General features: G+C 42.6%; 2 protein-coding genes across 2 annotated transcripts in view; both read right to left on the reverse strand.

The window, feature by feature from the left end:
• Positions 1-6,809, reverse strand: part of cbl (Cbl proto-oncogene, E3 ubiquitin protein ligase) — a 30,789-nt gene extending 23,980 nt beyond the window's left edge. Inside the window, exons 1-2 of the mRNA XM_030337331.1 lie at positions 5,913-6,809; positions 2,171-2,418 (exon numbers count right to left, since the gene is read on the reverse strand). Coding sequence (XP_030193191.1) covers positions 2,171-2,418; positions 5,913-6,059 — 395 coding nt within the window. The 5' untranslated portion in view covers positions 6,060-6,809. The remainder of the gene's footprint in view (positions 1-2,170; positions 2,419-5,912) is intronic.
• Positions 6,810-13,253: 6,444 nt separating this feature from the next.
• The window catches only part of grik4 (glutamate receptor, ionotropic, kainate 4), a 262,913-nt gene continuing 258,476 nt past the window's right edge, over positions 13,254-17,690 (reverse strand). Inside the window, exons 19-21 of the mRNA XM_030381795.1 lie at positions 17,080-17,208; positions 16,444-16,562; positions 13,254-15,565 (exon numbers count right to left, since the gene is read on the reverse strand). Of these exons, the coding sequence (XP_030237655.1) occupies positions 15,167-15,565; positions 16,444-16,562; positions 17,080-17,208 (647 nt within the window). The 3' untranslated portion in view covers positions 13,254-15,166. The remainder of the gene's footprint in view (positions 15,566-16,443; positions 16,563-17,079; positions 17,209-17,690) is intronic.

Below are 17,690 nucleotides of genomic sequence, written 5' to 3' on the forward strand. Positions count from 1 at the left end.
AACACAGTATGTCCTCCCGCGCTGCACTCCATTCTCAACACTTGGATATTTTACCCTGATGTGGATGCTCTAAGGCAGACGGGGTGTAGTGTCAACCAACAACAAATGAGAGGTGAACATTAAAGAAGGAATAGCTCTGCGCAACCAAACACCTCTCAAATCAATTGCAATCGTTTCCCATAAGACAGGCTTTGACAAAGCCATGTGCTAACATCTGTTGCAGTTTAAACCCCATGCTAGGCTCCCTCCAGGCTTAAAGGCATTGGTTGATTCCTAAGCATTGCCTGTGGGCTGATATCCATTGAGCAGTCAGTGCCACTGCCTTCTTGCACAGACAGTAGACGTCTTTGTATGCTGCACTGTGAGCTGTGCATGTGCTCGCTCTTAGAACTCTTCTGACCAGGATGTATTTTCTGCTGCAACTGTTCGTTTAATGGAATAATAATAATGAATAAACTGAATTAAATCACACCGAAAAATGCCTCTTGTAGTCCTTTGATAATTAATCCAAGGGGAAGCTTGTGCTACAGGCTTCCTTTTATTTTCAAACCTGTTGAAGTCTGCCATTGTAGATTAAAAACAAAGCCCCTCCATAGAGGAACAGACGAGGATGTGTCCCAAAAGGCGTAGATAAAACTATCGCAGTGCACCACAGCACAATGATAGTTTTTATCTCATTGACTAGACCCTATTCAATTGCTGATCCAGTAGAACAATGTAATGTGTTGAGAATACTGTGCATTAAAAATAAAAACTAGTTAGTCCTTAAATCCAGAAAGCATTTAAGTGTGTCAATTAAAATTTGAGCTAGGGGAACTGCTTTAAAAAACAAATGCTCATGCATCCCATCATAGATGCAGCCTTATTAATTCATATTTCCCATAGGCGATTCATAATGTAATCTAACCTGCTAGTGAATTATAATAAGAAGGCGTTTAAACACATCATTGTATTTAAGGATTCCGTCATCGTTCCAGTCAGTTAATTTTCCAGTGAATGTATAATGAAAGCTAAGCTATTCTGTTTTTTCTTTTGTGGTGCAAGTATACTGTGGTCTCTTCATATACTTACATTTACAGTCTCTGCATCTCAAAACATGTTCATATTTCGAATGTAACACTAATGTCCACCTCCCAGCCATGCCTTACTGATGTTTATGAGGGGACATCATTATCAATAAAATGTGTGGTTTCTAAACAGAGAACGATGCAGCACAGCTAAATGCTTGTTCCTACTGCTCACAACCAAGATTATTTGAGGAAGCTAAAGGGTAAACATGATTGACAGGCCTAATATATCAGTTGTCCGATGAAGAAGGTAAGAGGGCAAACCAAAAGCCTTCTGTATGTGTGTCTGAGTCTTGTTAGATTTTTTTGTATCTTTCACCCAGTATGCTAGGCCTAACCGGACTATTCTTTACTTTGATTAAAAGTCGCTTTTCAACAACATGCTTGGTCCTTATTCCTTCAGACCTGGAAATTAAAACTTCACTGTAGAACAGGTCCTCTGCTGTTTTTGTGTAGGACACACTTAAGTAGGGTCCATTAAGAGTTGAGTTACCACGTTGACATTTATCGTTTAAGGTCTTGACACAATGAGCATAACACATGTTTTCAAGGTGTAAAATTGCAGTTAACTTTGAGAAATGTTACCCAATATACAGTACGTAAGTCAGTTAGCCACAAATTCTCAGATTCAACTGAAACTAAATTGTTAATCCGTTATAACGCAATTTGTTTGTTTCCATAAAGAGCTAAACCTTTGCCAAGAACAAAGCTTTTGTAAGAAAAGAAAACATTGCAAGATACCAGGAAGGAAAGCTTGACTGTAAGCCAGTGGATGGTGACACATAAAAAAGGGGCAAGTCCTAGCAGGATGACATCTAGAGCCACAAACACAGTCACAAACAACATGAAAGTGATGCAGCTGAAAGTTGTGTAGACTTTCTGAACACAAACCACATTGTCTTTCCACATGAGACATGGGTAAAACCATCCTGCCTTTGAATGCAACTGACAAATTGTTTTGTACTTGCATCTGTGCAGTCATGCACATTTCTTTCACAGCACTCAAATCCTGAGAACATCTGCAGGTCGATTCTGCCAAGCTCTTTTACGACTGCTGCTTCCACTACTACCACCATTGTACAAGCAATCATGCGTTTGCTCACCGGGGCTGCGAGTTCTCCTCGTACATCCGGTCCTTGCCGTCTTTAAACAGGCTGATGGTCTGCTTGGTTTTCTTGGTCAGGTTCTCCATGAAGACTCGGAAGTACTCATTGTCCCCCAGCGTCTCCATCTTGCCCTCATAGCGGGAAAGGATGGTGCGGAGGTGCTGGTAGGTGTCTGGCAGCAGGTCCAGGATGTAGGGCGGGCTGTTCTTCAGAGCCAGCTTTGGGTTCTGGCACAGGCGTACCACCTGCAGAGAAGGAGAAGGGGTTCAAGAGATAGGCAGATGTATGCCAGGTATGGAATCGAGAGGTGTGAAAGGGTAGAATAAAAGAAAATGGATGTTTGATTATATTGTATGCTAGGCTTTGTTTATTTAATACACTAGTTGCAATGGTAACATAGCTCCAGCCAATAAGACACTTAGATATACAAGCTTCTGGCTAGCTTCAGTTGTTCAAAATAACCACTGAAGGCTACCTGAAGAAGGACAACTTATGAACTCTAACCCTCTCTTGCTTAACCCTAGTATGGCTATTGCCAGTCCAAGATCAATCGTAGATTGCACGTTGGTCTGGAGAAGCTGCTGTCATTTTCTTCAGCCCAAGAGGCTTGATCAACGGGCCTAATTCATATGACTCTGTACACGATTTGCTGATTGCCGTCGCTTCCCTGTCATTATTGTGTTAGACCAGCCAATAGCGCACCAAGGGGAAAAGCCAGCTTGGTGATTGGCTCCCGCAAAAACGTATCGAAAGCAGAAAGAAATGTATTGCTCTTCTCCAGACCCTTGTGCAGGGAAAACTCAAATCGCCGGCAGAATGGGCGGGGCTAACTCGTCTAGCTTAACCCCCAAGCTTCTAGGCATTTCTAACTAATTGCCAAAGATGTTTGACATTGAGGACCTATTATAATCAATACATATGACGATGACAGCTTCCGACTGAAGTCACAATAATTAATCAATAATACCCATAGATGTTAATAGTGCAAAAATATTTTTTAAAAAAACTACTTTTATAGACGGTTGTCACTATAAGCTAACTACTAAAATGACCTCGACTGGAATTGAGTTCATGCAAAATTGTCACTGGACCATAACTTAAAACTCTCATATTGTGTATGAAAGAAATGTTCTATACCAAAATCGTAAAATGACAGGGATAGAGACAGACAGAGATTAAGGAAACATGCTAGGTAGAAATTCAGGCATCTCCAACAACAATGCTACAGCCAGTAGGCTGTCCTTCTAAAATGTTTAATTAACAACCTTCCGGTTACCAGTCAACCCACTCTACCTCCTGAGCCACATGCCGCCACTGAACAACTTGCTGTGTCATTGCCCATGTAATAATTACAATCGTCTTCTAATATAACGTGCCATTGTCTTGCGCTTGTTCAGTATCCTAAACCTGGTAAACCAGAGGAGCTTCGATTCTGGTGAAGAGGTGGCGGGGGATACAACTCTCTACAATATTCTGAGTTTGGAGCAACAAATTCTAAACACTTGGGTGTCATTGTTAGATAATTTACCTTTAAGATCCTGTTCAAGTCAAACGCTACGCATAGAATAGAACAGTTCTGGCACTTATTTTGTTTGATGGCAAGAATAGAATGGCAAGCTATCAGGTTGAATTTTCTAAATTCCCTTTGAGGTCGGGATCGCAATACCACCTTACAGGAAGATGAAAATACTTTGCATGACCCCAATTCATAAAGGCTCAAAGTAACTTGACCACAATTCACTTTTTCATTCAGGAAATTAACTTTGTTTACAAAACCAGACAAAGCAGCAGAATGTTTGATAGGTGAGGAGCTTGTTCAAAGCTCATAAACCTATAGCATTATTACAGTTCCTCCACCCCTCCATTCTAATCCAAATTCGTACTAGCCTGACCCGGCAAACCTAGACTCATTATATAAAAGAACAGACAAGTTGTTTGCAAAGGGGTAGTTAACACCATGTGCAAGTATACTTTAATACACTTTTAGTCTACATGCATAATTAAGTCTGTGCATAATTATGCACTTATAACCACTGTTTGTTCTCTCACATCACTCAAGGTGGCATGACTGGTGTTAAATGTTCGCCCTCAAGCTAAGCTGCATTCCTATCCTGTCCTATACTCATAAAAATACATATTGTGAACAGACCACATTCCACTAGTCTTCCCATACTACAAGAGAATGACAGCGACTAGATTAGTACCATTGAATTTTATTCCACCATTATTGTTTCACTCATACACCAACAAGAGGCTAAAATAGATAGTAAGATAGTTGTAAAGGTGGGGTGCAGTAGGTTTTCTGAAGTTTATTTTAACTTTCACAATAAAACACTGGGTTTTACAATACTGTCACAACAGTAATCATCTCTTAATGTTAGTTATTTGATCTTGTTACCCAACTTCCCAATTCATAATGTAACTGCAATAAAGGAAGCGTAAAGAATCGAACAGGAGATAAAATCGAATAACTAAAGATGCCACAACAATCAAAATGCGAACAATAATATAATTGCCAATCACATCCTGAAGAAGCCATCCGCATCCAGTCCAAAAGTATGATGGTCAGATTTTAAGACCACATTGTCGTAGTATTAATAATTAATTAATTGAATACTCAAATGATCTGAATGAATTGCTGTACATCAATGAAATGTAGGTGGTAGAAAGCTGTGATTGAATTCTGAGATGCATCCAATTAGTATACTGTGGCAAATAAATTGTGTCCCTTGTATTAACAGGGGATTAGGAGACTCCCATACGTTCTTGAAGGGAACATGAATCATCCTTTTACATTTCTTATGATTTAACTAAACACTAATTGCCAAAGATGTTTGACATTGAGGACCTATTATAATCAATACATATGACGATGACAGCTTCCGACTGAAGTCACAATAATTAATCAATAATACCCATAGATGTTAATAGTGCAAAAATATTTTTAAAAAAAACTACTTTTATAGACGGTTGTCACTATAAGCTAACTACTAAAAAGACCTCGACTGGAACTTGGAGAAACAAAAGCCTGTCTTGTCCTCTCATTGTTCTGATAATGATGTGGGAATCACACAGGAAACGGGGGTCAAAGCGGCTTCGGACTTTTCCGAAAAGTTGAAGTTGCGAAACGAGAAGCCTCTGTAACACTATAAACCACCCTAAACGGTCACGTTATCTTGTGTGTGGGTGTGTATGACAAAGGTTTGTTTAAGCCTCGTTTCTAATAGGCGGTAGACAGTGGTCATGTCAATGATGTAGGCTACGGAGATCATTCCTTGTGAGCCACTCCAGAAACCTCACTGAATTAAGCTCAACTCGCACAGTGTAGTGCGAATCTTTAACCAAACCTCACCTATATGGTTGAAAAGATCTCGAAGGTTATTATTAACAAATGTGTGCGGAAGGACCAGAGCTGTTAAGACCAAAACAAAGCCCTCGTACCGAACAACAGACAATTTAGCGGCTCTGTGTCTCTGGCCCAATATGAAGAAACACATATTTCTTCATATTATTTTTATTTTACTTGGCATTTAATAGTTTGTTCGCCACTAGAAGGTTCAACGTGTATTGAGTTGTCAGAGATGCATGTCCTTCTCGACTGCCTAGCTAGCCTGCTTCCTCTTGCAGGGCACCAGAAGGCTGCAGCAGATTAGCTTGCAAATAGCTACTCAGCTAAGCTAACTAGCCATGTCGCTAACACCTACAGCAGCGCAAACAGCTGGCTAAGAAGATCACAAACCTTGTCCATCAGTTTCCAACATTTCTCCACCGTCTTTTTGTCCACGGCGCCCGGCTGATGGTGGGCATGGAGGTGGTGGTGGTGTGGCTGGAACGCATCCTTCATCATACCGATGAGCCCCCCACCTTTCTTCAGATTCCCTGCCATGGTCGGGCTGGGTTCGGGTCGGCCAGAGCGACAGATGGGCAGGGAAGGGGCCAGGGAACCAACCCTAAGAATCCTGCAACTGCTTCGATCCGGGGGTTGGTTTGCACCCCCCGGTTAGGACAGAGCCCGAGGGTCGTGTCCGAGCAAAGGTCCGAGGGGGCGGGGGGAGGGGAGGTGTACTCGGGTGGATTTATCCAGGCAAGGTTTCCATGATAGTCAAACTGACAGGATGGTTGCTATACAGCTGGCCAGGTTGCTGGTGGTCAACGCATATCCCTCATTCAGCCGTCGGCGGCTCTCTGCTGCAGCTGGAGCAGTGTTGCACCCTCACCCTCTCGCACTGCAGTAAAGAAGCGAGGCAATGTCCGAGAAAAGAATGTCTGTTCTTCACCAAGCAGGGGGCAATGGCCACGAATCTGTCAAACTGCCTTAGCGTTAAAGCCCTGGACAAAAGCCAAACGTCGTCGTTGCCTTTTAGCCTCTATCAGTCTGACGGGAAGTTCAGTGTCTCCAACCAGTCACATTGTTTCTCATTCCTAGTGGGCGACTGGTCGCTAGATCTTCATGTTGTGGCCCGAACGAATGACTTCCAACGGGTCTCAGGATATCAAGGACACACGTGGGAAAATGTATCAATAAATAGATAAAGACATGAAATAGTACCTAGCGGCTGCTAATTTATATTTCCCCGTGACGTGTGTACGCAGCCCTTCCCCTTCCCTCCGATACGTCCTCTTCCGTTCACCTCGCCCTTCCTCGCTCTCCGTGTACGCATGCGCGTACGTGTTCGCGCTGAATAAAGCAGCGCGCGCCGCCGAACACACACAAGTAGGGGCCATTGAGAAGATTCAGGCGCTCCCGCTTGCCCGCAGTGGTTCAATGGTCCCCAAAAGAACAAGACAGGTTTTCAACAGACATCCACATATCAATCAATGGTTGGTGGATACTTGTCGATGATCATTTGATTGAAACGAGTCGTCAGAACTTCAGTGCTCTGAAATCTGGACTAAGACCGTGTAGTTTGTAGGCTACTGGTTTAAGAAACACAGTGGTAAATGATTTGAAAAAGGCCAAGGCAGATTTCTTTAATACTATTATAAATGAAGGCAAAGGGAACAGCAAACTGTGGTACATAATTAACCGTCTGGCAAAATAAATAGTGTAGGTCCAAATGATGGAAAAGGTTCGCGCAGGAGAGGTTGCTTTGAAACCGGAAGGTTTCTAGGTTGAGGCTGAGTGTCGAGGTGTCCCTGAGCAAGAAGAAACCTAATCCTAACCACTCCCGAATAACTGTCTATCCCCTTGAATGTTTGCCTCTGCCCTCGATGTGTTAATGTGTGTTTGAACCGTTGGAAGTTGCTTTGGATAAAAGCGTCTGCTAAATGTAAATGTTTAACCTTAATTCACGCTAATTAATTAACTAACAGAACATGGCACATAGCTTTGGTGCCAGAATAAAAGCGATAACCTACCCCCGTTTTAATATTACAGAGTCCTTGAAGAGATTATCCACAAGAAAATAACAACTGCTGAAAACTGCTAAGGCCCCAGACATTAATGGATGAGCCTCTTTTGGTGCATCTCAATAAATTTGAATATTGTGGAAAAAGTACTTAATTTCAATAATTACATTTAAAAAGTGAAACTCATTGTATAGAATCATTACACCCAAAGTGAAATATTTCAAGCCTTTGTTTGTATTAATCTTGATGATTATGGCTTTCAGCAGATTCAGTATCCAAATTCAGTGTCTCAGAAAGTTTGAATATTATGAAAAAGTTCAATATTGGAGACTCAAGCTGTCACGCTCTAATCAGCTAATAACCTTAAAATACCAGTATTTTAATGCTCTCTCAGTCTGGTTCAGTGCTTCACAATCTTTGTCATACCTTTCCAAGCACGCACGGATGCGCACGCACGCGCACACACACACGCACACACACACGCACACACACACACACACACACACACACACACACACACACACACACACACACACACACACACACACACACACACACACACACACACACACACACACACACACACACACCACACACAGTATCACATTAGCTATTTGTTGAACTCTTCACTTTGTTTGTTTAACACCATTTTACATTTTAAAATGGTGTGCATGTTTAAATTGATTTTACTCAAATCCCTTTGCTTGATTTAAGCCATTTAACATTCTTTACATCTTAAACTATGTGAAACCTTTTTTCAACCTCACTTTGCACTACAGCACTCACCACATTCTCTGCAGGAAATGCATTTGCTAGTTTAATTTGGCATCATTACTTTTTGTCAAATATTGATGAGGTAATGAAAGTCAAACTTAATTATAACGAGGTTATCCAGCATTAAAATGAATTGGTTGTTTCATTGCATAAATAAAATAGATGCATGTTTGATGATTCAATAATACATAATTTATAGGTATATGAACATATGTATGTGTGTGCATGCAAATGTGTGCACACCCAAACCCACACCCACACACACACACATACACACACACACACACGCACGCACGCACGCACGCACGCACGCACGCACGCACGCACGCACGCACGCACACACACACACACACACACACACACACACACACACACACACACACATACACAAACCCTTCAATGTCTGTCCCAGCTAAACTGTGAAGCCTACCTGCATGAATCTCGGGACACAGCTGAAGGGTTATAGCTAATTAGCTATGACATTCTAGAATTCCAAGTAAATGCCATTGAAGCAGACCGGAGCACCAAGGTAAAGAGGTTGTAGGAGGAGGTGGTCCATACAGGTAAACACTTGGCAACGACTCTGCGTTATATGTAAGTTCACGACTCCTAGGAACAGTATAAACCACTCAGTTAAATAAATGACCGTTTATAATTAGGTGTTCCTAAAGGCGCGTATGTCCAATTCAATCCTTGGAGGAATAGAGCATTGTTGAAATGAGTGAAGAAAGGGGCATTGATGGAGAAAGATGCTGCCATAGCTGCGGACCTCCAGCACAAGCTGGGAAATAATGAGACGTCTATATGAGAAGTCAAGGCCATTGTAGAGGTAGAGCCCTTAATCACAGTTACAAAGGGTCTCAAAGGGCTTTACATGCCATATATTTATGACCCCCCCTGACTCTAGCCCATCAAAGGGCTAGAAAAATTCCCTTATTATACAAGGATGAAACTTTGAGAAGGGAGGCAACGTCAGGGAATCCTCTTTCCAGGGATGGTTAGGAGTGCAACGGGGGTCATAATTGAGAAACATAATAGTAGTTTTACAAGCAAAAATTTGAAGTACAATTGCTGGCTGATGAGCAAACTTGTATCCGTTTGGTGGGGTGGCCAGGCACCCGGTCACGATCACCGCAACACACTTAAACAGATACAGCATTATGATTAGATGGAGCAGGGTGGACAAGGACCATGTGGAAGACCTCTTATCTTGTATCACCGGCAGGTTAGTTCTGGCTAACAGGTCGATTTACCTGTAATGAGAGCTTGGTGAGGAGCCAAATGAGAGAGTAAAGAGGTAGGTTTTTAGTTTGGAATTTAATTTCTCTGCAGAGCCAGCTTCCCTGGTTACAGGTGGCAGTCTGTTGCACATAGTCAGCTTCCCTGGTTACAGGTGGCAGTCTGTTGCACATAAAGTCAGCTTCCCTGGTTACAGGGGCCAGTCTGCTCCACAGATAGTCAGCTTCCCTGGTTACAGGGCCAGTCTGCTCCACAGATAGTCAGCTTACCTGGATACAGGGGCCAGTCTGCTCCACAGATAAGGCGCTCAATAAGAGAACACTCTGTTACCTGCAGATTTCTTTGAAACCTTTGGAATTGATAAAAAGCTCCTGAAGTCTGGAGGAGCTTCAATAGGGAATAATAAGGTCCTTCAGGTAGGAGGAAGCTAAGCTGTGCAGGATTTAGAGGTAAGGGCTATCACTATTAAATCTGACCTGGCATTCATTGGAAGCCAGTGGAAGGAGGAGAGAATAGGAGTTATATGGCAAAATGATCTGGTTCTTAACATAGATCGATGACATGTGCATTTATCTCAGCCACCATCAATGTGGAGACCAGATTTTCTTATTTTTTATGATGGTGTGTCCAATATGGTATCACCCTTTTTATTAATCAATTCATATATTAAATACAGCTTCATACATTGACTGTAATGTTCTGCAGTGACCACTAGGTGTAGCAGGTGACCTTCCTGCTATGATATGATGGCAAACTATTGATTGAGTTGTCTCTCTCTATGTATGCATGTATGTATGTATGTATGTATGTATGTATGTATGTATGTATGTATGTATGTATGTATGTATGTATGTATGTATGTATGTATGTAGGCCTATGTTTTTTATCTATTTAACTTTTTACCATTAGACCCTAAAATGATTATTGCCAATGCTTGAATAAAGTCCACACTCATAAACCCAAATTGACCAACGATAAGATCCAAATAATAAAACTACTGATTATAACTAAAAAATATGACATAATGAAATAATGTATTAATTAATGCAGGCAAGACAAATGGTGCAAGAAATTTGGTTCACTCATTTCTTGCACAGAAGATTTAATTTTGCTGTTGGGAGGTGGAACAAACAAAAAAAAAAGAGAAAAAAGATTTTACGAGCAAAGTCATTTTGGGGTCTTCTTCATGGACTGGTGGAGTTTTACAGCATCATCCAGCTAATAAATCACTTGCACATGGAAAATTGCCTCACATTTGTACAATTTGAATCCGCTGTCTCTAAATTGATGGTTCATTTTGGTTGGCATCTTGGGAATAGGTAACATGTTTCCGAAGAAACATTGTTTAATGTTAAATTGGTAATATAATCATGGTTCCCAAAGGGTAACTTGATGTAAATTAAACGTAAAATGCGCTTCTCTTTTTTAAGTGTGACATTATTATGACAATGCAGCAAAATAGGTTGAGTGTTAGCAATAGGGTTAATGTTAGAAATATGGTGAGTGTTAGTAGGGTTAGACATGGTTAAAGAATACTAACTTGAATACTAACTACTAACCCTGACCCTATAAAACTAACTGATCCACACATACACACACAAAATGGTAATCAATGCTTCACCATCGATCGCGACAGGAATGAAAAAACACATGAATGAAGCCTTGTTTTATTTCTCTGAAAGACAAGCAATGTCAAGATGTTCTGGTCAATATGTTCAACAACTGTCTGTGAACAAAGGGCTGTGTACAGGCCTTGACAGCATCTCACCGTGAGGAGAATCCTAACACCAAGATTGTCGTCAACTTAAGCACGCAACAATAGTCCCCTGGCAACCAGATTCCATTAAATCTATCAGTAAGCATTCTTGGAAAATATATCCAATCTAATTAGGTGTAGGGTGGTAACTATTGATGGTCTGTAAGACTGTAACTGACGGTCATAGATTTGAAGCTCATTACAGACTGTTATGGGAAGCAAACAATCAAAGTCATTCAACCTTGGAAAATCAAATCACTGCAGACTGAGAGAGGCACTTTTTTGCCTTGGATATGAAATGAATATCAATTCAATAGCTTCAATACAATACATCAGTGTCGATATAATTGGATGAGCCTGCACCATTAACTTGCACATGCCTCGGCAGACCATCAGCTCACATCATGGCCTCCATATATCCAACAGCTGGTACTTGACGCCAGGTAGGGATGTGCTATATTTATGCAGGAGAAAATAAACTTGCAAAACACAGACATACAGCTGGTGTGTGTGTGGGTGTGAGTGTGTGTGTTTGGGCGTAGGTGTGTGTGTGTGTGTGGGTGTAGGTGTGTTTGTGTGTGTGTGTGTGTGTGTCATGAATATGATTTAGCGGGACACACAGGTGGTGACGTGCCACCAGGCAGCCGTGTCTAATGCCACATTATGCTGAGGATGCAGAAACAGGTGCTCAGAGAAGAAAGATTTCACCCTAGTGCGTTGAGGATATACAGTGTGCATAGTGCTCTCTTGACAGCTCTAATGAGAGAACGTTCCAGAGCCGTTAGAAGGGTTTTAAGTGGCTACTGTAAGAGCTTGGGCTGAGAGACTTCTTACATTCCCATTAACTTAAGATTTTTCACAAAGGGGAAGAAGAGCGGTATGAGCTGACGAGATTCTCTTCACCTATGAAACCAGAAGAAGAATATAAAGAATACGTTCCAAGCTAAATTTTACTTTTTTTTAGGAGACAATAAAGTCAACAGTATTAAATAAAGGACATAAATAGCCCACTATCTGCCCACAGGTCTGCCCGTGGCCGCTTCTTGTCCTGCTCTTGTCTTTAAGGTAATTGGCAATCCCCTTCCAACCATGCTTGACTTAACACCTCTGTAAATGTTTTCCGTGCTTAAAAAAAATAGATGGAGAAAATTCTCCTCCTGGGAGTTTCGAAAGTGCCACCCAGCAGTTTCTTGGCATGTCTTTTGTACAGCTGTTAACTATGTGGGAATATAGATCGCTGATTTCTGCTTAAAATAATGCACTGAAACAATCCATTAAGTCATTAAAATCTGAATGGCAAGTATAAATGATCGATTGCGTACACAATGTGTGCATCTGTGTTGATTTAAATCCACATAGTAAGGATATGAATATATGTCTGTTATAAGTAACGTATAACTATGCAACATTTTGGACGGTAGAATCAATTTAATTTTGTTACTTTTCTTATACAACCATCCACTCCTGCAGCATATCTATCACCTATGGAAAGCTGAACATATCAAGTGCCAATCACAAGTGTGTTGGGTTGAGATCCAAAATAGAGACACAGGTCAAACCTCACTAGAAATTCCTCCCAGAGCATAGAAGTGGTGTGTACTCAATATGGAATGAGACGGCCCACTCAGAATCCCAAACAAAACCGATAAATGCATAATTTTAAAGCAAAACGATTACACAGCAAACAGTATTACCATTTAAGTATGACCCGGAGCTATGGGAAGAGACCAGCACCGCATGGCAGGTTTACCATCCTCCTCACCAACCTCAGTGCCCATCAGCACCTACATTAAACTCTCACACACACACACACACACACACACACACACACGCACACACACACACACACACACGCACACGCACACACACACACACACACACACACACACACACATCTACACACATCTACACACACACACACACACACACACACACACACACACACACACACACACACACACACACACACACACACACACACACACGCATGCACGCACACATGCACACAAACACACACAGGCAATGTCTGGATGAACGGATGGCTGCTGGCTCCCCCCATAGGCAGCATGCACGCTGACCTGTCAGAAATTCCAAATGTCCTGTATGTCTGTGGCACTGGATTTGAATATAATCTTTTTGTCACTGGATTTGAATTCCTAAGGCATCTTTTGACCTTTGTTATTCTAACCACAGGCAAAATGTGGCGTCACCAGACCATGCTATCATTTATATGATGGGCATCTTTTTTGAATTTTACTGGACCCTTAAGGTCCTCGTTAATTTCTGACCCGGCGCCATAAAAATATATTTGGAGATGGTTTCTACCGGTGCTTTGTTCTCAATACCTCAGGAAAGAGTCTGAGGAAGTCTACAAGTAAAACAAATGTAAAACATTTTACTTTCCTGCATTATGATTTCAAGAGCTCTCAAGAAGTTAATACTTGAATCATTCCTTTAATTCTAAATAATGATGCAATAACGTTGACACTCTGGAGAAGATCAGATTGTAATCCTGTGAAAATTGGTTCTTAGCTTTGCACCAGTAAAGCGTTTGCAGAGTGGCGTCCCACCACTAATCTGTGACAGGGACTGTAGCGTGACTTTCCATAAAGGCTTAACTGCCTTGACATTTCGAAACAATCAAGAAAAGTGCTTCTTATGTCCACAATTGACCAGAAGTTTAATGTTTCCTTTTTAAAAATATGAATAGTATTAAAAAAGCAACATCAGGGATCGAGTGGTCTTGTTTAAGAAGAAATATTTTTGTGATAAAGTAAATAAACCAAACAAGTATAACCCATAGAACAACGGAACATAAATGCCTTCAACATTGTATGCAGTATGAATGTATGTGCAGTATGTGTGTGTATGGTTGTGTGAGTGTGTGTACACAAAGAATGTGTATAACAAAGAAAACCTTCCCACCAGTTAGGAATGCTAATACTCACACTTTGACCACCCTCGAAAATAGAAATCACTCTGTGATTTACTGCCAAGGCCTATGACATGCATCGCTGTCTTTCAGAGATGATTACAATTAAAACATTTTTTTGTCCGTAGAATAGTCCCTACTATAAAACAAGTCCATGTCTATTCGCTTCAGCGTTCTCTTTGCTGTTTTAACAAGGCTGTGGGGCCCCCTCCTGATATCCACATGGTTTTTGGCACTTTCAAAGTAAAAGTATCTAAAGAAGGACCTAGGGTTTTTTCATCATTTGTTTATTCAACGTGTTCTTTTGCAGCTCCCCAGAGGCAGTACACCTTCTAAGTCTCTAGATTAAAAAGTTTTTTTGAAGAGTCTATCGAAGAGCAATAGAAGAACAATCATCAGTACGGCAACAACAGAGGAGGGGCAAGAATACAAAAAGAAAACAAAACGGCACAATGAAACATGGCTGAAAAATACTGCGTAGTACAAATACCCAACAGTCTGTTTCCTGCCAAGTCGATGTAAGAGAGACGGCCAACAGACGGTCCACATGGATACACACGCTTCAGTTGAGTCTTTTCTCTATCGGACAGGGATGACTGATACATCTTGTCGAAGGTATAAATACCCCAAGTCCGCCCCCCCCCCCCCGAACCCTCAATCCTCGATCAAAAGGAGGAGGAAAACGGCGAGAATATTCCAGGGTTCATTACCGGACGATGCCTTAATGAGCTAGAAATCCCCGCAGGAAGGTCCTAGTCCGTGAAATCAATCTCAGAGACAGCTGTGTACCAGGTGATGTTTAAATCCCTGTAAAGTTGACAACTGGATGGGTGGGGGTTGGGTGTTGAAGGGTGGGGGTGGGGGGGTGGGGGGGGGGTGAGCTAGAGTCCAGGACATGTGTTGTTGTGTGGTTACGCCAGCAGCACACAGTGTTTGGTGTGGCTCATTCGGGTTCACTGCTATTGGTGGTTTTGTCCCACTCTATGCTTTCGTCGCTGTGTGTCGGGGAGGGCAGGGCGCCCGTGGCCCCCGGAGGCCTCATCCTGAGGCCCTGAAAGCGTCGGCACTCGGGACAGATGCGGATGTGGCTGCAGCCCCGGGCCACCAGCGCCGCCTCTTGGGCCAGTCTGTGGGAGAGGGGGGGCTCTGCCAGCCCGGTGCCCCCGCACAGCTTGCCGTTGCTGAGGCTGGCGGCGGCGGCGGCGGTCCGTGCCCGGCGCTCCTCCAGGGGGAGGGGCCGCGGCCTCAGGATGGACGCGCCCCGCCGGCGCCTCACCTGCAGGCTGTCACGACACAGGACGATGCCCTGCAGCTCCCGCAGCATCTCCTCACACATGGACTGCTGCAAACGCGCACACGCACAAACACACACACACACACAGGGAGAGAGGTAGATAGGTGGGGAAGAGAGAGGGAGAGAGAGGCCGGCTGAAGTGAGATGGGTGGTTTGATCAAATTGATGTCAAATATGAGTTTTAGACATGTGGAAAAAGGATAAGGAAATGAAGGGTTGATTTAGTAAATTGGATGACTACATAGATGCACTACAGAGTGAAGCATATCTTCTATACAGTAAAAATGTATGCATATAGTATTGCATTGCAGAAGTAGTATTCAGAAAATTGCCGAGTGCGTAAAGATTTACACAGACCTACAGACGCAAACACACACACACTTACACACACATCGGGCTGACATTTGAAACATTGAAACAGACAACATAAGCCACATAATGTGGTACATAGAACGTTTTATTGAGTACAAATGACATTGGTCCAATAGTAAAGACAATTATATATTTGTAATAAATTGCTCCAATAACATGAGCAGCAAGAAACCCCCGGGACATCATTAAGCCATGACAACAACTATTAAGGTAAGACTTTGACATCAGCACCTTTTACTTATTCATGTACGGCTGCAGCCAAGATCTTACTACTACTAATAAGGCGTTTTGTATGCTCCATAATCCACAATCCAGAATTTGTAACTAGAGACCGGTTCCCACATGTAAATAGAGGAATAAGCATTGGTTTTCTGCTAGTCCTCCTTTCTCTGAAGTCTGTTGAGGCTGGCCATTGGCGAAACATTTGGCAACACTCCAGCCCCACTATATTTTCTGTCAGAACATTTACAAGCAAGTTACCCCGTGTGGGGCTGGACCCCAGTGCAGAGAGAGAGGGAGAGAAAGCAGAAGCATGTTATATAGTCCTCCCTCACCTCCGTGACGGGCGTCTGCCTCATCATCCACATAAACTCCAGCACCGCCATGAAGATGGCCACCAGCAGGCCGCAGACCAGCACCACGAAGATGCCACCAATGTTCTCCATGCCCAACCCTAGAAGAGAGAGAACAGAGAGAGAACAGAGAGAGAGAGAGAGAGAGAGAGAGAGAGAGAGGGAGAGAGAGAGAGAGGATGTGCTGGGGTTAGCCGCCATGTTATATAAAGGAAACATACTCTTGGTAAGGAATATTGAGAGAGAGAGAGAGAGAGAGAGAGAGAGAGAGAGAGAGAGAGAGAGAGAGAGAGAGAGAGAGAGAGAGAGAGAGAGAGAGACTGGGTGATGAGAGACATTACAGTAACCAGATAAAACGGAAAGAACACAATGGAGAGAAAGATTCATGAATGGGAGCAGTACTGGAGCAGGATAAGGTAGCGACAAGGGTGTTCCACCACCAAGCTAAAAGGCCCTGGTTTCCATCCCCCCAAGGTTTGCAGTCTACCAATCCTTGAGTAAAATTCCTTACCACTGCATGATGCTTACTGACATGTATTTGGATTCAGTGCAAGTGGATTAAAAGCATCTGCTCATTAATCATAGTAATAAGCAAAGGCACAAGAGGTTGGTTCACACCTTTGGCGCGATGGTCCCCCTCCTTTGGGCACTTGCCGCCTTCCCACCACTTCCTCTTGAGGATTTCGAGACGATTGTCTTCCTGCATCTTCAGAATGGCCAGGTCAAACTCGTCCCGGTACACTGAGCCTGGGGGGGAGAGGGAGGAGAACAGGCTTAAAGCTGCTCCCTGAAAGAAGCTGCACTTCCGAAACAACTCTGCATTTGATCCCAGAGCCTCTCTGTCAAATGATTCAATGACAATGCCAATGCCAATAAAGTGTCCCTACTATAAAACATGAAAATGAATTAAAATGTGCATCAAGAGTATTTAATCAACTACAAATTGTAATGGCCGCCCCCCTGCGATGGATATACAGAAGATCAGGTAAAACAAAGCCCTACAAGGACAGCTATACGTGCACAACCACATTAAAACCCGCTGATAAACAATGAGCGTTTCAGTGGTTTTGTTCTTGTTTCACAATAAGTAGCGACAGTGTTCTGGGAAGGTCTTTATTTGTACTTCATGCAAGTTCTTATCCACCATCGGGCAAATGTGAGCTAGAGTCTCTTACTATTGACTCTCTCCTGCCGTCTATCTTAACCAAATCTCTGTCTCTCTTTGTTTA

The sequence above is a fragment of the Gadus morhua genome, chromosome 16 (assembly GCF_902167405.1).
Source record: "Gadus morhua chromosome 16, gadMor3.0, whole genome shotgun sequence".
Taxonomy (NCBI): domain Eukaryota; kingdom Metazoa; phylum Chordata; class Actinopteri; order Gadiformes; family Gadidae; genus Gadus; species Gadus morhua.